The sequence below is a fragment of the Oncorhynchus kisutch genome, linkage group LG7 (assembly GCF_002021735.2).
Source record: "Oncorhynchus kisutch isolate 150728-3 linkage group LG7, Okis_V2, whole genome shotgun sequence".
NCBI lineage: Eukaryota > Metazoa > Chordata > Actinopteri > Salmoniformes > Salmonidae > Oncorhynchus > Oncorhynchus kisutch.
Window position 1 is genome coordinate 3807233 of NC_034180.2, and position 25899 is coordinate 3833131.

The 25899-nt window shown below is 42.0% G+C and overlaps 1 protein-coding gene across 2 annotated transcripts in view; it reads left to right on the top strand.

Moving 5' to 3' along the window:
- Positions 1 to 25899, top strand: part of LOC109894743 (polypeptide N-acetylgalactosaminyltransferase-like 6) — a 247805-nt gene that overhangs the window by 36336 nt on the left and 185570 nt on the right. For both annotated transcript variants that reach the window (XM_031828395.1, XM_031828397.1), the window contains exon 3: positions 25669 to 25777. In XM_031828395.1, the coding sequence (XP_031684255.1) occupies positions 25669 to 25777 (109 nt within the window). The remainder of the gene's footprint in view (positions 1 to 25668; positions 25778 to 25899) is intronic.

Here is a 25899-nt window from a genome sequence, read left to right on the forward strand (position 1 = left end):
TCGTGAATAACTAGTAGAGAGATTTGAATAGTAGATAACTGTAGTCGTGAATAACTAGTAGTGAGATTTGAATAGTAGATAACTGTAGTCGTGAATAACTAGTAGTGAGATTTGAATAGTAGATAACTGTAGCCGTGAATAGTGAATAACTAGTAGTGAGATTTGAATAGTAGATAACTGTAGTTGTGAATAGTGAATAACTAGTAGTGAGATTTGAATAGTAGATAACTGTGGTCGTGAATAACTAGTAGTGAGATTTGAATAGTAGATAACTGTAGTTGTGAATAGTGAATAACTAGTAGTGAGATTTGAATAGTAGATAACTGTAGTCGTGAATAACTAGTAGTGAGATTTGAATAGTAGATAACTGTAGCCGTGAATAGTGAATAACTAGTAGTGAGATTTGAATAGTAGATAACTGTAGTTGTGAATAGTGAATAACTAGTAGTGAGATTTGAATAGTAGATAACTGTAGTTGTGAATAGTGAATAACTAGTAGTGAGATTTGAATAGTAGATAACTGTAGTCGTGAATAACTAGTAGTGAGATTTGAATAGTAGATAACTGTAGTTGTGAATAGTGAATAACTAGTAGTGAGATTTGAATAGTAGATAACTGTAGTCGTGAATAACTAGTAGTGAGATTTGAATAGTAGATAACTGTAGTTGTGAATAGTGAATAACTAGTAGTGAGATTTGAATAGTAGATAACTAGTCGTGAATAACTAGTAGTGAGATTTGAATAGTAGATAACTGTAGTTGTGAATAGTGAATAACTAGTAGTGAGATTTGAATACTAGATAACTGTAGTCGTGAATAGTGAATAACTAGTAGTGAGATTTGAATAGTAGGTAACTGTAGTCGTGAATAGTGAATAACTAGTAGTGAGATTTGAATAGTAGATAACTGTAGTCGTGAATAGTGAATAACTAGTAGTGAGATTTGAATAGTAGGTAACTGTAGTCGTGAATAGTGAATAACTAGTAGTGCGATTTGAATAGTAGATGACTGTAGTCGTGAATAACTAGTAGTGAGATGTGAATAGAAGATAACTGTAGTTGTGAATAGTGAATAACTAGTAGTGAGATTTGAATAGTAGATAACTGTAGTCGTGAATAACTAGTAGTGAGATTTGAATAGTAGATAACTGTAGTCGTGAATAACTAGTAGTGAGATTTGAATAGTAGATAACTGTAGTCGTGAATAACTAGTAGTGAGATTTGAATAGTAGATAACTGTAGTCGTGAATAACTAGTAGTGAGATTTGAATAGTAGATAACTGTAGCCGTGAATAGTGAATAACTAGTAGTGAGATTTGAATAGTAGATAACTGTAGTTGTGAATAGTGAATAACTAGTAGTGAGATTTGAATAGTAGATAACTGTAGTCGTGAATAACTAGTAGTGAGATTTGAATAGTAGATAACTGTAGTTGTGAATAGTGAATAACTAGTAGTGAGATTTGAATAGTAGATAACTGTAGTCGTGAATAACTAGTAGTGAGATGTGAATAGTAGATAACTGTAGTTGTGAATAGTGAATAACTAGTAGTGAGATTTGAATAGTAGATAACTGTAGTCGTGAATAACTAGTAGTGAGATGTGAATAGTAGATAACTGTAGTTGTGAATAGTGAATAACTAGTAGTGAGATTTGAATAGTAGATAACTGTAGTCGTGAATAACTAGTAGTGAGATTTGAATAGTAGATAACTGTAGTCGTGAATAACTAGTAGTGAGATTTGAATAGTAGATAACTGTAGTCATGAATAACTAGTAGTGAGATTTGAATAGTAGATAACTGTAGCCGTGAATAGTGAATAACTAGTAGTGAGATTTGAATAGTAGATAACTGTAGTTGTGAATAGTGAATAACTAGTAGTGAGATTTGAATAGTAGATAACTGTAGTTGTGAATAGTGAATAACTAGTAGTGAGATTTGAATAGTAGATAACTGTAGTCGTGAATAACTAGTAGTGAGATTTGAATAGTAGATAACTGTAGTTGTGAATAGTGAATAACTAGTGGTGAGATTTGAATAGTAGATAACTAGCCGTGAATAACTAGTAGTGAGATTTGAATAGTAGATAACTGTAGTCGTGAATAGTGAATAACTAGTAGTGAGATTTGAATACTAGATAACTGTAGTCGTGAATAACTAGTAGTGAGATGTGAATAGTAGATAACTGTAGTTGTGAATAGTAGATACCTGTAGTAGTGAATAATGAATAACTAGTAGTGAGATGTGAATAGTAGATAACTGTAGTAATTAATAATGAATAACTAGTAGTGAGATGTGAATAGTAGATAACTGTAGTAGTTAATAATGAATAACTAGTAGTGAGATGTGAATAGTAACTGTAGTAGTGACTAATGAATAACTAGTAGTGAGATGTGAATAGTAACTGTAGTAGTGAATAATGAATAACTAGTAGTGAGATGTGAATAGTAACTGTAGTAGTGAATAATGAATAACTAGTAGTGAGATGTGAATAGTAGATAACTATATTAGTGAATAATGAATAACTAGTAGTGAGATGTGAATAGTAGATAACTGTAGTAATGAATCATGAATAACTAGTAGTGAGGTGTGAATAGTAGATAACTGTAGTAGTTAATAATGAATACCTAGTAGTGAGATGCAAATAGTAGATAACTGTAGTAGTGAATAATGAATAACTAGTAGTGAGATGTGAATAGTAACTGTAGTAGTGAATAATAACTTGTAGTGAGATGTGAATAGTAGATAACTGTAGTAGCGAATAATGAATAAATGGACATAATAAACACAAGGGAACACTAGATGAATGTCTTGACCTTGACATTCAGAACAGTTATGGAGGCCAGTGTGGCTTAACTTGTTGAGTGTAGGGTGTAATATTTTGATGTTTGGATGAAACTGCCTATTTCTCAGGCCCAGAATCTAGAATATGCATATAATTGTCAGATTAGGATAGAAAACACTCTAAAGTTTCCTAAAATGTCAAAATATTGCCTGTGAGTATAACATAACTGATATTGCAGGTGAAAACCTGAGGAAAATCCAACCAGGAAGTGCTGTTTTTCCTGAAACCTCTCTGTTCCATTGCATGCCTTCCTTCCATTTAAAGGGATATCAACCAGATTCCTTTCCTATGGCTTCCACGTGGTCTGAACAGTCTTTAGACATATTTTCAGGCTTTAATTCTGAAAAATGAGCGAGAAAGATCACATTGCGTCAATGGATGGCTCGGAGCCAGCAGCGTTTTGCATGCGCGAGCAGCTTGGAGCACACATTTTCTCTCTCACTCCTATTGAAAAAGCTACGGTCCGGTTGAAATATTATAGATTATATATTGTAAAAACAACCTGAGGATTGATTATAAAAACGTTTGACATGTTTCTAGGAACTTTACGGATATGATTTTGAATTTTTGTCTGCCCCGTCGTGACCGCTCGAGCCTGTGGATTTCTGAACATAACGCACCAACCAAATGGAGGTATTTTGGATATAAAAATAATCTTTATGGAACAAAAGGAACATTTATTGTGTAACTGTGAGTCTCGTGAGTGCAAACATCCGAAGATCAGAGGTAAGCGATTCATTTTATTGCTTTTCTTACTTTCTTGACCAGTCTACTTTGCTGCTAGCTGTTTGTAATGTTTTGTCTGCTGATAGAGATGTCCTTACATAAACGCTTGGTATGCTTTCACCAAAAAGCTTTTTTAAAATCTGAGACACCAGGTGGATTAACAACAAGCTAAGCTGTGTTTTGCTATATTGTAATGGGTTTCTTCTGGTGAAAGAGAAGCAGACCAAAATGCAGCGTGGTTTGTTTTGTACATCTTTATTAAAGATGAAAATACAACAATCTACAAAACAAGAAACGTGAAAAAAACGAAACAGTCCTATCTGGTGCCGCAAACACAAAGACAGGAACAATCACCCATAAGAGACCTAAAGAATATGGCTGCCTAAATATGGTTCCCAATCAGAGACAACGATAAACACCTGCCTCTGATTGAGAACCACTCTAGGCAACCATAGACTTACCTAGAGTACTACTCTAACCACAATCCCATAACTACAAACAACCCCAGACAAAACAAACCACATAAATCCCCATGTCACACCCTGGCCTAACCAGAATAATAACGAAAACACAGAATACTAAGGCCAGGGCGTGACATATATTGCACTTGTGATTTTATGAAAATAAAATATTTGTAGTAATTGAATTGAATTTGGCGCTCTGCAATTCTGCGGATGTTGACGATAATGATCCCGCTAACGAGATGGGTGCGTCAATACGTTTTTAAGAGTAGCAGGGCCTTAGAAACACATGATGCACAAAGCTCCTGAGATACTATCAACCTGGTGTCATGGCCAGCACCACGCATGCGCGCGGAAGCACACTGCTCACACTGCGTTCCAATAACAAGCTCAGGGTTTTGTCTGGCGGAAGACAAGAGCCAAGTCAGTCAAGGCTGTAGAAAAGCCATCGCTGTGTAGCTCTTTCTCAAATCATGCCGCTACAGAACAGTAGCCTTGCCAGTCTAGCGCTTCAGAGAGCCACGGCAACCCTCAGCTCAACAACAACTCAAAGCAAACAGGGCCTCATTACCGTACAGCAGACCCAGCCCGGGCTGCGGGATAAGCACCTGTCACTCTCAGAGAGAGAAGGGAAGGACAGTCTAAAGGGATCTGCCGCTTGCTGCTTCGCCAAAGACAAATCCATACCGAATGCATGTCATTGCTTCTTCCATGTTATGCCTCATTAGGCTGATTTTCAGGCAATTCTTGTGTGTGTGGACACACATTGCACTGTGTCAGGAAAAGTGGGCTTAGAGTACACATCAATTCAATTGTCGGGGACTGGCTATGTGGGGACTGGCCACCCCACATAGCCTGGTTCCTCTCTAGGTTTCTTCCTAGGTTTTGGCCTTTCTAGGGAGTTTTTCCTAGCCACCGTGCTTCTACACCTGCATTGCTTGCTGTTTGGGGTTTTAGGCTGGGTTTCTGTACAGCACTTTGAGATATCATGATGTACGAAGGGCTATATAAATACATTTGATTTGATTTGATTTGATATACTGGTCATCCTCATGCCACGTAATAGCCTTAGCAAGGTCAGTGCATATTGCATTTTGAAATGTCAGTAGTGTTCTACAATCCTGCCTTGTCTAGGAAGCACAAGTACTGGATGAAACAAATAAACAACAGTAAGAATAATGTTTTTCTTTTCAATGTATCTACTAAATTTGACCAGTATTTGACCAAAAAGCTAAACAAAAAAAATGTGCTATAGCTAAGTGTGCTGCAAAGGCAGCTTATCCCAATGTTTGATTTCTTGCACCATCAAACTTCTATCAAATACCACCTCCCACCTCCCTCCTTATAAAAGCAGAGTACTTTGAAGTCGAACCATCAATAAGACAGAGAGGTGTTTTCTCCTGGTACCTCCCCTGAGAGAGAGAGAGAGAGAGAGAGAGAGAGACAGAGAGAGAGAGAGAGAGAGAGAGAGAGAGAGAGAGAGAGACGCTTTGGCTCACGTCTTCTGAGACAGCGTGTCTCCTGAAACGATGCTTTGATCAGTGTTTAATGACTTGCATGTGGCCTCCCCACTGGGGCGCAGAGGCACAGGAACAAAGTGAATGTGCTTCTCCACTTGTGACATCTGTCATTTACTCCTTTAAAACCTTTTATAGGTGGTGAACGGAAATGACTCAGATGAGTTTAGATGTGTTAAGTAATGCATTAAGAGGTAAAAGTGTGTGTGTGTGTGCGTGCACCGGTGTACGCTTGTGTGCATGCTTGTACGCATGTTCTTGTGTTCACACACTTTACAGTATGGTGTTGCATTGAATAATGTGTAGCCACGAATCCTCACTCTATGCATGATTCCCTGGTTGTCATGGTGAGATGGTGAATGCACCTGGCCATAAGCCCTTTTGTCCATGATGCCATCTGGAAGGTGATTGCAGATGCTCTCTCTCACACAACAGCCCCGTTGCTGCTTAAAATAGGGCTACTGTGGCAAGAAAGAAAAAAATGAATGTTGACTTTTATTGGGATGAATCTTGTCCTGGAGGCAGAGCTGAGCAGTTTCCGTTAGATGGGCCAGCCGCAAAGTCAAAATTGTCTATCTCGTAAAAAAACTATGACATTCATTTAAGGTTGGGGTTAGGCACAAGCTTAACAGTGTGGTTAAGGTTAGGTTTAAGGTTAGGGTTAGGTATAAAATCAGATTTTATGACTTTGTAGTTAGGCCAGGTACTGACAGCAGCAACAACAAAAAAATCAGCTATAGGACCTCATTCATCTACCTATAGCTTTACACTGGGTGTTTGCACAGAATCCTATTGCTGCGCTGTGAAGTCGACACATTAAGGCGGTAGTGCGAATATAGCCATTCCCTTCACAGTAATGCCAGTCTGTTCTGGGGCGGGTTCTAAGCAGTAGGCCTATGTCTGAAAGCTTGTCTCTGCTGCCTGGCCACTGAGACCCTGTCATATACTACTGCTGTATTACTGTGTGGCGGGATGTCATGGTTCTTTGTTACGGGTGGGACAAATGCAATGTGGCGAGTGTACTGTGGTACACATAGGTAGTTGCAGTCAGTGCTTTCTACTGCTGTGGCGTGCTGCATTGCTGTGGTGTTGAGACACTGAAGCACTGTGATGTTGTGGTGTGCCGCAGCCCAGAGTCATCCTGTTGGGCTGATCCATCCATGGACCCTGAAGGCCAGATATTTATCTCTCTCTGTACACCAGCACTCCCAGTGCCACAGAGCATAACATGAAGACAACCAGCAGCGATATGAGTGGTCTGGGAGTGTACTGGAACATTGTTGTGTTGAATATTCCATCATCACAGGAAGCTCCATGCTGATTATCCGGAAAGTTATCCAGAAAGTTTGTTGCGGTATTGGGAGAATATTGAGAGAGAGGGATTTTGAATAATGAAAAAGAGAGAGCAAGTGAGAAACAGAGCGAAGGAGAGAGAGAGAGAGAGAGAGAGAGAGGGAGGGAGAGAGGCACAGAGAGAGAGAGAGGCACGGAGAGAGAGAGGCACGGAGAGAGAAAGGCACGGAGAGAGAGGCACGGAGAGAGAGGCACAGAAAGAGAGAGAGACAATATTGGATACGTAAATAACACTATTTCCTCTCTCAGACATTCTCTCTAAGATATTACAGTTTTTATCTGGCAATAAAGAAAGTGTTGAGAATTAGAAACTATAATAAAAGCCCTTTCATTTCTGGGTCGCCGCTGGCTGCCTCATGCAAAAGCTCCCGTTATTTGTTGGGAACGGCTTTGAGAGAAGTACAAACTGAGTTGCAGAAAAGCAATAAAGTGGTGTGTAATGAGGAGAAATCTTTACATTAGCAGCCTGTTGCTCAGATCCCAGTCTCTCTGTCTGCAGCTTGAAGCCAAGCCACTTGGAACAGTGAAGCTCATCTTCTCCAAAAATGAAACACTTTCGAACAGAAAGACGGTTAATGAGGAGAGGCTGAGCACAGCAGCAGGCCCCAGATCTGGTGGAGATGAAGCTGTGTGTGTGCGTGCGTGCGCGCGCGTGCGCATGTGTCTTCTGCCGAAAGTTGAAAACGTCAGGATAATTGGATTTGAAGAAGCGCAGTGTGGTATGTCTGTGTAAAATCAATATGACTGAATGTTCCTGTAATCAGTGTTATTTTTCATGTCAGGAGTAAATTGCTTAAAGCAGTGACATTATCAAAGACAAATGTCCAAGACAAGGAAAAACGCCTGGAGGTACAGAACATCAGACATCCTGCACAGGTTTATCTGCTAGGTCTGTCTTACATGACGACTCAATAAAACGTCTTTACTTTATCTGAAACGAGATAGCTAGGAGTGGGACTCTGCACATGCTGTGGTCCTTCGTCCTTTTCTCTTGGATAGGTCATTTAAATATATATACAAAAAACTGATTTGAGAGTCAGGAAGTGTAATTTAGTTCTCTCAATTCGGTTTTTATGTCCTCTTCCCAGATAGTCAGCCAGGCCATGGGTTTATAGAGTATTGTGCTAGGTACTCAAAGGGCTAATGAGAGAAAGGGCCCAGTGAACAGGCATTTGAAGTTGTAATTTCAGGAGAATGATCCTCAGTAAATGAGTTCTTGTGTAATGAATAGTGTCCCAGGGAGAAATGGAGTTTAAAAGCCCGAGAATTAATCAAATTATGAGTGTGACTGTTAGGGGAAATGTAGGAAATTGAGTGCGGCACTAAGTTGGCGTATGCGTGTGTCTGCGTGTGCGCGTGGAGGGCAGGCAGCGAGGTGCAGCAGGATTACATGCGTCCCATGCTGCTGTGACTTCTACGTGCACCTCCAGCACCTCCACAGGGAGAAGGACTCCAGCCTGATGAAGTAGAGCACCATTCACCTCCTCTACAGGAAGATGAAACATCTGCTCAAATTACAGGGGACCACAGCAGCCAAGTACACTCATTATTAAACCATGCGCACAAATCACACACGCACACTAACAACCTACACACACACAGACACACACGTCAGCTCAGCCCCAAGCTACAGTAGTCCTTTTGTGTGCAGCTTTCTCAGAATGACACTGCTACTCACACCATTGCATATCTGCTTAGTGCCTATTGTCCACCAGAATGGCTATATCATTATTGTTCTCTCCCTGTTTTAATCTCCTCTTTTCATTCTCTCCTCTCTCTCTCTCTCTCTCTCTCTCTCTCTCTCTCTCTCTCTCTCTCTCTCTCTCTCTCTCTCTCTCTCTCTCTCTCTCACTACAGCACCTGGTCTTTGTGTGTTTTCATAGGACAGAACTGCTCCCATTCCATGGTGATGGTGATCTATTTATGGTTGGAAATGCAATGATGCAGACAGGCAGGCAGACAGGCAGGCAGGTTGGCAGGCAGGCAGGCAGGCAGGCAGGCAGGCAGACAGTGGGGGCAGTGAATACATAGCGGCTGATGACTCAAACAGGGGCCCTCATCATCCTTCCCTCCCGCAAATGACTGAATTCCCTCCGTGACACACACACACACATACATACACACAAACACTGTGAATTCCCTCTGTGACTCCCCACCGTCTCTCAGAGAAGAGAAATGATAGGAGAGGTCACAGCGTCATGTTCTCTGCTAGATTGGAATTTGTTTTGTACATCGTTTGCAGCGGGCGGCTTCTCGCTCGTTCCTCGCTGTTTTTCCGCCGACGTGCGCACTAGAGATGTAAGACCTGGCACTGAAGAGCAGACAGGAATTGCATTAGCAGACAGGTGATTGGTCACCTTGGGTAGACATTAGAGGAGCAGACAGTGCAGCAGCTTCCCAGCCGGTCTAGATGCTGAGCAGAGCATACATACGGTAATGGCCCTGTGTGTGTGTGTGTGTGTGTGTGTGTGTGTGTGTGTGTGTGTGTGTGTGTGTGTGTGTGTGTGTGTGTGTGTGTGTGTGTGTGTGTGTGTGTGTGTGTGTGTGTGTGTGTGTGTGTGTGTGTGTGTGTGTGTGTGTGTGTGTGTGTGTGTGTGTGTGATTGGTCTGTGGGCCTATACCGCACCAGTTTCATCACCTTCAGTAGTCTTATCTGCTGAAGAGGACATTTTCCAACCAATCTGTCTGGATAATTAAAACATGGTGTTCAGCTCTATACAGTCAATCAGCGTGTTTTGACGGGATCAATTTGACCGAGACCAGCCGCAGAATCTTGTTCACACAGTAATTCTGTGCAGTCTGACTGCAATGTAGTCACAAACACAGTCAGTGAGTGAGTCAGTCAGTCAGTGAGGCAGTCAGTCAGCCAGTCAGTATTGAGCCATTTCTGATTGTGTATCTGGGTCTTTCTATAAACTAGGGTACCAGTTCTTACGCTGGACAGTTCTTACGCTGGAGTTCTTACGCTGGACAACTTGTTACAGATGTTGATAAGTCACTGATAATAATCTGACAATTTTTTCCCATGTCATTACATTAACATATAAGGGGGATCATAGCTACAGTCGGAAGTTTACATACACTGAGGTTGGAGTCATTAAAACTCGTTTTTCAACCACTCCACAAATTTCTTGTTAGCAAACTATAGTTTTGGCAAGTCGGTTAGGACATCTACTTTGTCCATGACACAAGTCATTTTTCCAAAGATTGTTCACAGACAGATTATTTCACTTATAATTCACTGTGTCACAATTCCAGTGGGTCAGAAGTTTACATACACTAAGTTGACTGTGCCTTTAGACAGCTTGGAAAATTCCAGAAAATGATTTCATGGCTTTAGAAGCTTCTGATAGGCTAATTGACATCATTTGACATTAATTGACATAATTTGTACCTGTGAATGTATTTCAAGGCCTACCTTCAAACTCAAAGTGCCTATTTGCTTTACATCATGGGTAAATCAAAAGAAATCAGCCAAGACTTCAGGAAATGTTTTTTTAGACCTCCACATGTCTGGTTCATCCTTGGGAGCAATTTCCAAATGTCCGAAGGTACCACGTTCATCTGTACAAACAATAGTACGCAAGTATAAACACCATGGGACCATGCAGCCATCATACCACTCAGGAAGGAGACACATTCTGTCTCCTAGAGATGAACGTACTTGGTTGCGAAAAGTGCAAAACAATCCCAGAACAACAGCAAAGGACCTTGTGAAGATGCTGGAGGAAACAGGTACAAAAGTATCTATATCCACAGTAAAACAAGTCCTATACCGACATAACCTGAATGGCCGCTCAGCAAGGAAGAAGCCTCTGCTCCAAAACCGCCATAAAAAAGCCAGACTACGGTTTGCAACTGCACATGGGGACAAAGATTGTACTTTTTGGAGAAATGTCCTCTGGTCTGAGGACAAAATACAACTGTTTGGCCATAATGACCATCATTATGTTTGGAGGAAAAGGGGGAGGCTTGCAAGCCAAAGAACACCATCCCAACTGTGAAGCACGAGGGTGGCAGCATCATGTTTTGGGGGTGCTTTGCTGCAGGAGGGACTGGTGCACTTCACAAAATAGATGGCATCATGAGGAAAGAAAATGATGTGGCTATATTGAAGCAACATCTCAAGACATCAGTCAGGAAGATAAAGCTTGGTCGCAAATGGGTCTTCCAATTGGACAATGACCCCAAGCATACTTCCAAAGTTGTGGCAAAATTGCTTAAGGACAACAAAGTCAAGGTATTGGAGTGGCCATCACAAAGCCCTGACCTCAGTCCTATAGAAAATGTGTGGGCAGAACTGAAAAAGCGTGTGTGAGCAAGGAGACCTACAAACCTGACTCAGTTACATCAGCTCTGTCAGGAGGAATGGGCCAACATTCACCTAATTTATTGTGGGAAGCTTGTGGAAGGCTACCCGAAACGTTAAACAATTTAATGTCAATGCTACCAAATACTAATTGAGTGTATGTAAACTTCTGACCCACTGGGAATGTGATGAAAGAAAGAAATGCTGAAATAAATAATTCTCTCTACTATTGTTCTGACATTTCACATTCTTAAAATAAAGTGGTGATCCTAGCTGACCTAAGACAGGGAATTTTAACTGAGATAAAATGTCAGGAATTGTGAAAAACTGAGTTTAAATGTATTTGGCTAAGGTGTATGTAAACTTCCGACTTCAACTGTATATTCAATCAAATTCACGGGTTAATTTAAAATCTATGTTTAACCCTTTCTCATGTTTGGTGTCTTGAACCTTGGATTTGTCCAAAACAGTCAAGTGAGGAACGGCTGTTGTAATAGCGCCTGCGATGCAACAAATCCGATATTTCCTCAATTTGGGGCTTGAAAATCCAGCTTCCCAGCCGGTCTAGATGCTGAGCAGAGCATACATACGGTAATGGCCCTGTGTGTGTGTGTGTGTGTGTGTGTGTGTGTGTGTGTGTGTGTGTGTGTGTGTGTGTGTGTGTGTGTGTGTGTGTGTGTGTGTGTGTGTGTGTGTGTGTGTGTGTGTGTGTGTGTGTGTGTGTGTGTGATTGGTCTGTGGGCCTATACCGCACCAGTTTCATCACCTTCAGTTGTCTTATCTGCTGAAGAGGACATTTTCCAACCAATCTGTCTGGATAATTAAAACATGGTGTTCAGCTCTATACAGTCAATCAGCGTGTCATTATTGTAGCCAATTTCCAATTTTTTGTCCTGTTCCCTCATAATTATCAGTGATTTCCTTTTTGATCTGTTTTTGTGAGAGGTGTGGCCACTTTCGTTTGTTTCCCGCCACTTCAATTGAAGGGTGCAGCGCTACTGTGTTGCGGTAAAAGAAACACAAACGTGTGGCTATTATGAAGATGACATCTTATTCTGGCTTCAACTTGTCTTTCCATAACAATCCTTCCAGGACAAAAGGAACCTGGTTTTTAGTGGTTGCTTTCTCATTATAAAAACAGCGATGGTGAGATGAATGCTACCGCTATTCAAGGCTTTATTATGTGTGGCTGTGTCGGCCACACAGGCTACAGGAAATTCACCCCTACATCCCATCCAATTGATTTAGTCAGGCCACATTATTCTCACATATTTTAGAATGTAATATTAAGGCCTAAGAAATGCATCGTTCTCAAAGTGGTATTGGCCTTATTCTTTTTTTTTTTGGGGGGGGGGGTTCTATAATAGGTCATATATGTACAATTATATAAATGAATCAATTGTATACTATTGACGACCTTGAAGTCCTTGAATTGAAGTGCTTGCATTTGACTTGCCAATGTCTGTTATGAACCCTGCTTAAAGGATGTGTAGTCCAAGACCTATGTTGTTATATAGGTGGAGTTATGGGATAATTTGCATATATTGCTCTAAGTACACATGTGGAACTGCATAAAAGTCTTTCTTAATTTTGTTTCAAACCATTTCAAAATTGTTATCCCAATGTTTTACATGGAGGGCTTTACATGGAACCCAAAAGAGTTCTACTTGGAACCAAAAAGGATTCTCCTACGGTGACAGCCCAAGAACCCATTTGGAACCCTTTTTTATAAGAGTGGACCTGCTGTAACCATGTTTCCCAGCTGTGAGACGCAGAGCTGAAGGACAGGCTCGTGATATCACATAAGGCTGTGCAGAGCGGTGACGGCTCCACCGTGTCTACCTGACAGCATCACAAAAAGATGATTTACTGTAAAACGCTTCCAGCCAGTCTTTAATCTGGGTTCTGTTCTGCTTCATACCGACTGGTTTAAGTGGCACCTTTCAGTGTGTATGTGTGTGCCAGGGTTTCGATGAGCCTGTTGACCGGGAGAGAAAAAATGATCCCATCGCAACATAGTTATCATGTATCGTATTCATCACACGCACACAGCGTGAGCTGAATATCACCTCAGTGAGCTGAATATCACCTCAGTGAGCTGAATATCACCTCAGTGAGCTGAATATCACCTGGAGTGAAACGTGCTTTTCATTGTCATTGTGCAACTATTTTAAATGCAATCGCATGTTAAAAACAGTTTTGATGGAAATGTGGAGGCAATTATTTTAGACTTCCTCGTATGCCATTGAAACCAGCATGTCTCTCCTATTCTGTTGGTTTTCATCTCGACTAGAAGCATAGTTGTTGGATTTTTAGATTCCCCCTCTTTCTAAATTTCGAACAAAGATTTAAATCTCTGTCACGCTAGGGTAGCCTAGTGGTTAGAGTGTTGGACTAGTAACCGGAAGGTTGCAAATTCAAATCCCGAGCTGACAAGGTACAAATCTGTCGTTCTGCTCCTGAACAGGCAGTTAACCCACTGTTCCTAGGCCGTCATTGAAAATAAGAATTTGTTATTAACTGACTTGCCTAGTTAAAAACAAATAAATAGATTTTTTTAAATGACACCCTCTTTCCATGTAGATTAACTTTATCTAATAGCCGGAGTGTTTGCTAATGATTATAAGCAATTGTTTTGCTAACTTAGTCTGTCTATGAAACTTTTTACATCTCCTCTTTCCAACTGTCCTTTGATGCTGGAGCAGCTAATCTTCTAGATCGGCGGGGTTGTAGAGTGATGCTGGAGCAGCTAATCTTCTAGATCGGCGGGGTTGTAGAGTGATGCTGGAGCAGCTAATCTTCTAGATCGGCGGGGTTGTAGAGTGATGCTGGAGCAGCTAATCGTCTAGATCGGCAGGGTTGTAGAGTGATGCTGGAGCAGCTAATCTTCTAGATCGGCGGGGTTGTAGAGTGATGCAGGAGCAGCTAATCTTCTAGTTCCGCAGGGTTGTAGAGTGATGCTGGAGCAGCTAATCTTCTAGTTCCGCAGGGTTGTAGAGTGATGCTGGAGCAGCTAATCTTCTAGTTCCGCAGGGTTGTAAGAGTGATGCTGGAGCAGCTAATCTTCTAGTTACGCAGGGTTGTAGAGTGATGCTGGAGCAGTATATACTCATCAACGCTGATCAGACCCGGTCTTGGCTATGCTTCCCTAGGCTGGGGCGGCAGTCAGCCTAGTGGTTAGAGCGTTGGACTAGTAACCGAACGGTTGCAAGATTGAATCCCTGAGCTGACAAGGTAAAAAACAGTTAACCCACTGTTCCTAGTCCGTCATTAAAAATAAGAATTTGTTCTTAACTGATTTGCCTAGTTAAATAAAGGTAAAATAAATAGGCAAGATTTTTTTTTTATGACACCCTCCTGTCCCCGTATAGAAGAATAGTAGCCTAAGCTATTCAGTGTTGGCCCGCAATGGACTTCTATGAACGCCCATGTGGTAGTCTACTGTTTGGAACACAGGCAATTCATTTCTGTTAATACATGTATTAATTACAGAAATGTACCATTCTCATTCTCGGAATGGAAACGTTGTTTGCAAAGTTCATAATCTGCTATACTTGTGAGAAACAAGTTTTGGTTTATTTCATACCGTCTTTTACACGCACCATGTGAGAATTGAGCACGTGTCTGGGTTCTCTGTCCTGTTAATGTAGACAGAGTGTCTGGGTTCTCTGTCCTGTTAATGTAGACAGAGTGTCTGGGTTCTCTGTCCTGTTAATGTAGACAGAGTGTCTGGGTTCTCTGTCCTGTTAATGTAGACAGAGGGTCTGGGTTCTCTGTCCTGTTAATGTAGACAGAGGGTCTGGGTTCTCTGTCCTGTTAATGTAGTCAGAGGGTCTGGGTTCTCTGTCCTGTTAATGTAGACAGAGGGTCTGGGTTCTCTGTCCTGTTAATGTAGACAGAGGGTCTGGGTTCTCTGTCCTGTTAATGTAGTCAGAGGGTCTGGGTTCTCTGTCCTGTTAATGTAGTCAGAGGGTCTGGGTTCTCTGTCCTGTTAATGTAGACAGAGGGTCTGGGTTCTCTGACCTGTTAATGTAGACAGAGGGTCTGGGTTCTCTGTCCTGTTAATGTAGACAGAGGGTCTGGGTTCTCTGTCCTGTTCATGTATACAGAGAGCCGTGAGTATGAGCACACATAGAAGTACCTGGCCTGCTTCTAGCATTTTTTCTTCACCTCACACAGTAAGTCAACAAAGTCCATTTTTTTTATTACATCCATTCAAATGATCAAGTCAAATCAAATTTTATTGGTCACCTACACATATTTGTGGGTGTAGCGCAATGCTTGTGATCAAGTCAAATCAAATTTTATTGGTCACCTACACATATTGCGCAATGCTTGTGTTCCCAGCTCCAACAGTGCAGTAGTATCTAACAATTCACAACAATACGCAAATGATAAAAAGTTAAAAGAATGGAGTGAAAAAATATATACATTTTAGGACAAGCAATGTCAAAGGCATTGACTAAAATACAGTTGAATAGAATACAGTATATAGATATGAGCTGAGTAAAGCAGCATGCAAACATTATTGAAGTGACTAGTGTTCCATTATTAAAGTGGCCAGTGATTCCATGTCAATGTATGTAGGGCAGCAGGCTCTAAGGTACAGGTTTGAGTAACCAGGTGGTCGCTGGCTAGTGATGGATATTTAACAGTCTGATGGCCTTGAGATAGAAGCTGTTTTCAGTCTCTCTGTCCCAGCTTTGATGCACCTGTACTGACCTCACATTCTGGACGATAGCAGGGTGAACAGGCCGTGGCTCGGCTGGTTGATGTCCTTGATTATCTTTTTGGGTCTTCCTGTGACATTGGGTGCTGTAGGTGTCCTTGAGGGCAGGCAGTGTGCCCCCGGTGATGCGTTGGGCTGACCGCACCACCCTCTGGAGAGCCCTGCGGTTACGGACGGTGCAGTTGCCGTACCAGACGGTGATACAGCCCGACAGGATGCTCTCAATTGTACAGGGGTCCCTGTGTTGAGGATCAGCGAAGTGTAAGTGTTGTTTCCTACCTTCACCACCTGGGGGCGGCCCGTCAGGAAGTCCAGGACACAGTTGCACAGGGTGGGGTTCAGACCGAGGGCCCTGAGCTTAATGAGGAGCTTGGAGGGTACTATGGGGTTGAAGGCTGAGCTGTAGTCAATGAACAGAATTATGACGTAGGTATTCCTCTTGTCTAGATGGGATAGGGCAGTGTGCAGTGCGATGGCGATTGCATCGTCTGTGGATCTATTGGGGCGGTAAGCAAATTGAAATGGGTCTAGGGTGTCAGGTGCGGTAGAAGTGATATGATCATTAACCAGCCTCTCAAACCACTTCATGATGACAGAAGTGACTGCTACGGGGCTATAATAATTTAGTTCAGTTACCTTTGCTTTTTTGGGTACAGGAACAATGATGGATATATTTAAGCAAGTGGGGACAGCGGACTGGGATAGGGAGAGATTGAATATGTCCGTAAACACTGAGGACGCGGCTAGTCTGGTCTGGCAGCCTTGCAAGCATTAACGAGCTTGAATGTCTTACTCACGTCGGCCACGGAGAATGTGAGCCCACAGTCCTTGGGAGCGGGCCGGTTGGTGGCACTGTGTTATCCTCAAAGCGGGTGATGAAGGTGTTTAGCTTGTCTGGAAGCAAGACGGCGGTGTCCGTGACTTGACTGGTTTTCCCTTTGTAATTCGTGATTATCTGTAGACCCTGCCACATACGTCTCGTGTCTGAGCCATTGAATTGCAACTCCACTTTGTCTCTGCACTGACATTTTGCCTGTTTGATTGCCTTATGGAGGGAATAACTACACTGTTTGTATTCAACCATATTCCCAGTCACCTTGCCATGGTTAAATTCGGTGGTTTGCACTTTCAGTTTTGCACTAATGCTGCCATCTATCCACAGTTTCTGGTTTGGGTAGGTTTTAATAGTCACCGTGGGAACAACATCCCCTATACACTTCCTGATTAACTGAATCACCGTGTCCGTGACATTGTTAATGTTATTCTCAGAGGCTACATAGAAAATATCCCAGTCCGCGTGATCAAAACAATCTTGAAGCATGGATTCCGGTCAGACCAGCGTTGAATAGACCTTAGCACTGGTACTTCCTGTTTGAGTTTCTTCCTAGAGGAAGGGAGGAGAAAAATGGAGTTGTGATCTGATTTGCCAAAGGGAGGGGGGAGGGCCTTGTAGTCATCCCAGAAGGGTGAGTAGCAGTGATCATGTGTTTTAGTAGCGCGGTGTACTAGAACTTCAGTAGCATTTTCCTCAAATTTGCTTTGTTAAAATCCCAAGCTACAATAAATGTCACCTCAGGATATGTGGTTTCCAGTTTGCACAAAGTCCGGTGGAGATCCATGAGGGCTGTTGTGGTATCGGCTTGAGGGGGAATATACACGGCTGTGACTATAACTGAAGAAAATTATCTTGGGAGGTAATACGGTTAACATTTGATTGGGAGGTTTTCTTGGTCGGATGAACAAAAGGAAGAATATATCCCAATATCATCTAATGACCGCTTATGCAGCTATTTGGGGAAAAGTGGGAGAAAAACCTTTGGACTTCATTTGAATGAATGGTTTTGTGCGTCGAATTAGGATCATATGCAGAAAAGCCAACAGACAAGGACAGGGTATGCATATATCTTTATGGTGACTCCATTAATGTTGTGTCAATACGAAAATGTGACAGATCCACTCCAACTTGGCATTTCTTCATTTGTTGAATAATATTTGTGAGTGATAACCTGAATAATAAGGAAATTACTTGATAATAATGAAGTGTAATGTCTTGTTTAGCCCTGAATGGTTATTTTGGTGACCGTGTATATTGCCTGGCCAATTACCGTAACCTCAAATTCCAAGACCGTCACAGCTGCTGCCTATATATGCTTCTAGTAGTGGCAGTCATTCAGTGTAACAAACATCAGATAATAAATTAGCCCATGATGCTAAGTGAAGTCTGTGCCACTGAGAACCCCACAGCCAGCCCAGATGTTGGGAGCTGGAGCAGTTTGGTGGGGATTTTTACTTCTCTCTGTCTCGCTGTCTTTCTGTCTCTCTGTCTCTCTGTCTCTCTGTCTCTCTCTCTCTCTGTGTGTCTCTCTCTCTCTGTCTCTGTCTCTGACTCTCTCTCTCTCTCTCTCTCTCTCTCTGTCTCTGTCTCTGTCTCTGTCTACCTCTCTCTCTCCTTTTCTCTCTCTCGTAAATATGTGCCAGTGAAAACTTCATAACCTCTCTCCCTCCAGAGAGAGCGGAGCGTACTCGACGGCCACTACCAGGGTCTTCACTGCACTCTGATGAGCAAACATTTGAATAGGGAGAGTGAATTATCTTCCCATGTTCGTTTCTTTCCTGGCATAGAATGGAAAGAGAGAGAGGGAAGGGGCTGTAGGCACGGAGTCACACAGTATCCATAGTGAACGAGAAGGAGACGAGAGAGACAGAACTGGATGCCAAATCCACACAGACATTAATTTCCAGCGCCACATGGGACTGGTAGTGATGATGAGAGAGAGAGAGACAGATTACTACTGAGTCACAGTTGGTGACCAGAGAAAGTCAGAATACCTAACAACCTTCTCAAATGGGTTGTTAAATGTCAGTTCTATAGTATCACTGCAGCTATCTATTGAATCACATCGTCTGCCATCATTACACGAAGAACCATTCCCATTGTTAGAATAAAGAGACCTAAAAGTACTCCCAAATGAATCTGTGTGTTAGCGCATGTAAGTTATAAAACAACTCCTGCAATACCTGCGTGTTCCTCTGCTGAGCGAGAGAGCAGCATTCTCAGCATGTGTAATTAAGTAGCACATTGCGCAGTGAGTCTGTGGCCCTAGACCCCGAGCTGTCTGGGCAGAGCCTGTACGGTAATTGGTAAATTTACTGGAATCAATGTGCAGGGAGCGCAGCCCGGCAGACTGCCAGTCTCAGCAGGCTCTAAGAACAGAGGGAAGAAGAAGAGAAAGAGTAGAGAGGAGGAGGAGGAGAAAGATAACAGAAAGGGAATGGAGGAACCACAGAATAAGGAGGAGAGGAGGAGGAGAGCAAACAGACAAGGTGAAGGAGAAGAAAATGCAACAGAACAGGACAGGACAGGACAGAACAGAACAGATGAAAAGAAGAGGACAGAACAGAACAGATGAATAGGACAGGACAGAACAGAACAGGACAGAACAGAACAGGAGAGGTGAACAGAACAGGACAGAACAGAACAGATGGACAGAACAGGACAGAACAGAACAGATTAATAGGACAGAACAGAACAGGACAGATTAACAGAACAGGACAGAACAGGACAGGACAGATAAACAGAACACGACAGAATGGAACAGATTAACAGGACAGGACAGAACAGAACAGATGAACAGAACAGATGAACAGAACAGAGGAACAGAACAGATGAACAGAATAAGTACAGGACCGGAGAGGAGAGGGAAAACCAAACAATTTTGGTTTCAGAGAGCGAGGAAGAGTACATTGTACAGTACAGGATTAGAAGGAACAGATCAGTGGAGAGAAGAAAAAACAGAACAGAATAAGCAGAGGAGACTGTTTAGAGAGAGAGGGAGGACCCCGGAGATGGATAGAGTGACATGTTTAACTCTATGGAGAGTACACTAACACAGGGTTAGTCTGGTCTGAGTAGTATGTCTTCCTTTTATTTTGATTCGAGCCATACCCCACAGGACCTGTCAAGCCTTGATCCACTGCTGAGGTCAGATTTACAGAGGCAAGGTCACTGTACTGTTTATTGATCAGCCTTTCTGTCTGTCTAGCTACAGTATCTGTCTGGAGAATATAAGAGATTTTTAAGTATGCTCAACTGTGTGGATTTGACTTACTTTCCACCTTGATTGTGTTTTACAGCATTGGTTGGTGGGAAAAGTGTATATTTTCAAAGCCTTGGGGCTTATTTCTCCATAAGGTTTTAGTTTGAATACACATAGGGCATAGAGGAAAATAACCATTTGCGTTTACCCACAAAGTTCTCTTACCGAAGACGGTTGCAAAAATAACTTCCTGTATCGTGCGTTTCGGAAAAGATCTGGAATGTTGGGGGAAAGTATTTAAGAATCAGCCTTTAAAGCAGGAACTTAATCAATAGCCTCCTACCTAACTTTAACTTGAAGTAGTGTTTCTTTCAGATGTATTTTTCAAGCGGCTCACCGCCAGTGCTGCAAGGACATTGAAGGACAAAACCCAGACCAAAAGGAACAGTCTCACAGTTCATAATGAGTCCAGGACAACCCTGAACAAGAACAACCCTGACCATGAATTCAACCTCTTTGCAGAAAACAACACTCTTTAGATTTTCAGAGGCTAGGTCGATTAGCTAGCTCAATGCATACTGATGTTCTATTCTGGATAGAACTGGAGAGAAGAAAACGTTATACTCTGGAGTTATTCCTGACACGATACTAACCTAGAAAAACATAGTATAGATACCCATTATACAGTCTACAAGAAAATATTTAAAGCAGGTGAAAGGATATGAACAGATGCACAGTGCTTAGGGCGGCGGCCTGTTTAGTTCGTATTTGTGCGTATTTGTTCACTTTGTGTGTATGTGTGTGTCTGTTTGCATGCACACACGCATGTTTGTGTGTGTGTGTCTGTGTCATAGCTTTCAAAGCCTGGGAGTCTGAGAAGGAGAAGTCATGAAATATTGGTAGCCAGCTCCGACACCTCTTGACCTGCCCTTTATGAGGTGTGGATCAGAAGATGAGTTCCCTGTCTGTCTTCGTGTGTGTGAAACCCTGGGGTCATTCAGACATTTAACAGGCGTGGACCTTAGTGTCTTCAGGTGGCAATGAAATAGGAATTATAGAACAATGCAAATGAAACTTGCACTCCTTTAAAAATTGGGATTACCTCTTGGCTTGGCGCTGTGTTTCCTGTGTCAGCTTGAGAGAGATGTAAATTACTCAAAGTGCAGGGTTTCGCAGGGTCACAGTTGTGACTGTAATGATATCAGCCTCTTAGGCTCTACCTGAGTAGTTAGAATATATTCTTTGTCCTGAAAACAAGCTGGCGTGGATGTGTGAAAACAGACACAGTTATCCCTCACATAAACTGTAGTATCCTTTACTCTCATGTGGGTGAAGTGACTTCATAAAGTATCCTCAGTTTATTGAACAGTTGTCATGGCAACATTACATTAAAAAAAGGAAAGAAAAGTCTGAAATGTATTTTATGCTAATTAGTAGCATCAGTTGACTTTTAGAAGTCAACACTTTCCTTGTTTTTTCATCACAAGGTTTATCAGATGTGCTCTCAAAATCTCACGTCTGTCCCTAATAGAGAATGGAACTCTAAGCAGTAAACACACATTTTTATTTTCAACCTCATGCTTCATTTTACATTGGAGCTTATTTTCAATTATCCAACTGTTTCCCTGTCCTTCTTACCTCTGATTAGTAAAGTGAGGAGACTGTAATAACTGTGTCTCAAAAAGACACGCTCCGTTAGATTTTAGATAACGTCCAACTGTAAAGTAACTGGATTATGTCCAGTTGTAAAGTTACTGGATTATGTCCAACTGTAAAATAACTGGATTATGTCCAGCTGTAAAGTTACTGGATTATGTCCAGCTGTAAAGTTACTGGATTATGTCCAGCTGTAAAGTTACTGGATTATGTCCAGCTGTAAAGTTACTGGATTATGTCCAGCTGTAAAGTTACTGGATTATGTCCAGCTGTAAAGTTACTGGATTATGTCCAGTTGTAAAGTTACTGGATTATGTCCAGCTGTAAAGTTACTGGATTATGTCCAGCTGTAAAGTTACTGGATTATGTCCAGCTGTAAAGTTACTGGATTATGTCCAGCTGTAAAGTTACTGGATTATGTCCAGCGGAGGCTGATTAGCTCTAAAATACCACCTCATTCAAGAATTGAATTTCTCCTATATGATCATGATCGCTCTCTTCATATATCTGCATGGCTTTTTAAAGTTATTCAAAAGCACATATTCATTGTGGTGTGTCTCTTTAAATTACTATTGCTCCTATATTTCCAAATCCCTTATTTTGATGTGTGCCTCATGAGCTGCGTTTACACAGGCAGCCCAATTATGATATTTTCCTATCCAATCTTTCTCAGAGCTGATTTGATTGGTCAAAAGGCCAATTAGTGGAAAAATATCACAAATGGGCTGCCTGTGTAAACACAGCCATATCGCCTTCAGCCAACAGTAAACCACTCCAATACGACTCTCATGAGGAACGTCTGTTGATTTACCATTCAGGAGTGTGTTTGTTCTCAGAGCTAACATATGCATGTGCTATCAGGATCTCTGAGATGAGATAATAGCATTACAGAATGCCTCTATTGTCTTGTTCAGTTGAGGGGAAACGTTTTGAAATGGCGTGAAACAGGGAAGTACTATCTGAAGAGATTTTACTACTGCGTGCCCCACTGAACATAACCAAGGTCTAGTTGTAGCCCTGTAGCTCAAATTGCTCGTAATAGCCATGCAGCTACCCATAGGGCATTATCCCACTGCTACTTGGGGAGAGAAGAGAAACACCTCAATTACTCCTCAGGGAATTGAACATAAAAGACGCATTGACAAATGGGAAGTGTTGAAGTGGATCGTTATGACTCTGGTGTTCTGTCTGTTTCCAAAAGCTGCTGAAAGTTAGCTCTTCTAAGGCAAAGTACTATAGGGGTCCATTTGTGAGGGATCCATTTGGTGAGGGGTCCATTTGAACCACGATAACCACATTTCCACCTACATGCCATGATACTTCAGCATCTCTTGAGAAATAAAATGATGCAGGGCCTCGGAAGGGCCACTTTTCAGCAGCTTTTGGAAACAGACAGGACACATAATGGTCCTCTTTAACCCATTTGTCAATGGGTCTTTTTCGGTAGATACCCTGTGGAGTAATTGCAGTGTTCCTCTTCTCTCCCATTTCTATGATCAGAAAAGACACTGTAAATGCACAGATTTTTTTCAGGGCTTGGCAGCTAGCCACTTTGGTGTAACGACGACTCCTAAATCTTCAAAAGATATCAAACCAGGAAGGGAAACATTTTGCCTGCCCTGCGATGACTAATATGATCATACACACCTTTGAGATTTATCATATCAGGAGTGTGTGTGTGTGTGTGTGTGTGTGTGTGTGTGTGTGTGTGTGTGTGTGTGTGTGTGTGTGTGTGTGTGTGTGTGTGTGTGTGTGTGTGTGTGTGCGTGCGTGCGTGCGTGCGTGCGTGCGTGCGTGCGTGCGTGCGTGCGTGCGTGCGTGCGTGCGTGTGTGTGTGTGAGAGAGAGAGAGAGTGAGCGAGAAGGAGAGATTACGAAGCCCTATCTGCGCCACGGTGCTTTTAAAAGTAGAATTTCATAAAAGCTTGTTCTTCCCCCTCCGGTTATGACTTCAAATAAAATTAAAGTTTATTGGTCACGTACACAGTTTTGCAGATGTTATCGCCATTGCAGCAAACTGCATATGTTTCTAGCTCCAACAATGCAGCAATACCTAGCAATACAATAACAATGCTCACATAATCCAAAAGTAAAATAATAGAACAAGAAATTAAGACATCAGATTGAGTAATGTTAGAGTCAGGAATGTAAATAATTATTTCTTTATTTTTACTATTTTCTACATTGTAGAATAATAGTGAAGAAGACATCAAAACTATGAAATAACACACATGGAATCATGTACTAACCAGAAAAAGTGTTTATTAAATATATTTATATTTGAGATTCTTCAAAGTAGCCACCCTTTGCCTTGATGACAGCTTTGCACACTTGGCATTCTCTCAAACAGCTTCACCTGGAATGCTTTTCCAACAGTCTTGTGCTGAGCACTTGTTGGCTGCTTTTCCTTCACTCTGCGGGTCCAACTCATCCCAAACCATCTCAATTGGGTTGAGGTCGGGTGATTGTGGAGGCCAGGTCATCTGATGCAGCATTCCATCACTGTCCTTCTTGGTCAAATAGAGGTGTGTTGGGTCATTGTCCTGTTGAAAAACATATGATAATCCCACTAAGCGCAAACCAGATGGGATGGCGTATCACTGCAGAATGCTGTGGTAGCCATGCTGGTTAAGTGTGCCTTGAATTCTAAATAAATCACTTACAGTGTCACCAGCAACGTACCCCCACACCATCACCCCACCTCCTCCATGCTTCACGGTGGGGTGGGAACCACACATGCAGAGATCATCCATTCATCTACTCTGCGTCTCACAAACACACGGGGGTTGGAACCAAAAATCACAAATTTGGACTCATCAGACCAAAGGACAAATTTCCACCGGTCTAATGTCTATTGCTCATGTTTCTTGGCAAAAGCAAGTCTCTTCTTCTTATTGGTGTCCTTTAGTAGTGGTTTCTTTGCAGCAATTCAACCATGAAGGCCTGATTCACATAGTCTCCTCTGAACAGTTGATGTTGAGATAGATGTATCTATTACTTGAACTCTGTGAAGCAGTTATTTTTGCTGCAATTTCTGAGGCAGGGGACTCTAATGAATGTATCCTCTGCAGCAGAGGTAACTCAGCTTCTTCCTTTCCTGTGGCGGTCCTCATGAGAGCCAGTTTCATCATAGAGCGAGATGTTTTTTTGTGGAGAGAGAGACTTTGCAATTAATTGCAATTCATCTGATCACTCTTCTGGAGTATATGCAAATTGCCATCATACGAACGGAGGCAGCAAACTTTGTGAAAATTAATATTTGTGTAATTCTCAAAACTTTTGGCCACGACTGTACAGCAGTAGTTATATAGGATGAGCCTTGACTAGGATACAGTATATTGTATTTGTATATTGCCTGTATTTGTGTTTGCAGCAAGCTCCCTGCTAAAGTTCAGGTTTAAGGCAATTATTTCTCTGAACCTCCAAGGCAACCTTCACAATTCACAGAAAGCACACAGAAAGCAGAACAAAGCTTAGGGTATCTGAATTATTACTAGCTTTTGTTGCACTGGGAAGCACTTTAGAGAGCAATTTGAAGTCACTTCAGGCTCGCTCATGCATACATTATTTTTGACAGTTGAATTCAAATGTCATTTATATAGAAGAAAACATTTAAAAATATTAGAATCAGCACATGTTCGACTGTTAATGGAGTGAAGGGAGAATGAATAGAAATGATGGTCAGTTAAATTATCAAAGTGTACGTGTTTTACCTTTCTCTTCATAGCCTGGTTCCACCCCTCATAGCCTGGTTCCTCTTTAGGTTTCTTCCTAGGTTTTAGCCTTTCTAGGGAGTTTTTCCTAGCCAACGTGCTTCAACACCTGCATTGCTTGCTGTTTGGGGTTTTAGGCTGGGTTTCTGTACAGCACTTTGAGATATCAGCTGATTTACAAAGGGCTATATAAATACATTTGATTTGATTTGATATTACTGTTTGGCTGAGGCTCACACTGAATTACAGCGTTTAATCTCTCAGAGTGGGCGATGATGGAATGATGGAATTGTCCCCCCCTCTCTTCCTCCTCTCCTCTTTCTCAGGGCTTCTCGCTGGGGCTGAGCGAAGGACACATTTACACCTGGACGGACGGCTTGAGGAGGAGAGACTGGCATGATAACGAGAGCATCAGGAGAGACGAACTGCGTGTCGGTACGTCTCACAGAGAACTCACAGGAAACCACAGACAATCACTACACCTCCTGTAGCTAAAGAGTTTTCACTCTGCACACAGCGAGCAAGCTGAGACATCACGTAACGAATGTCCACATAAA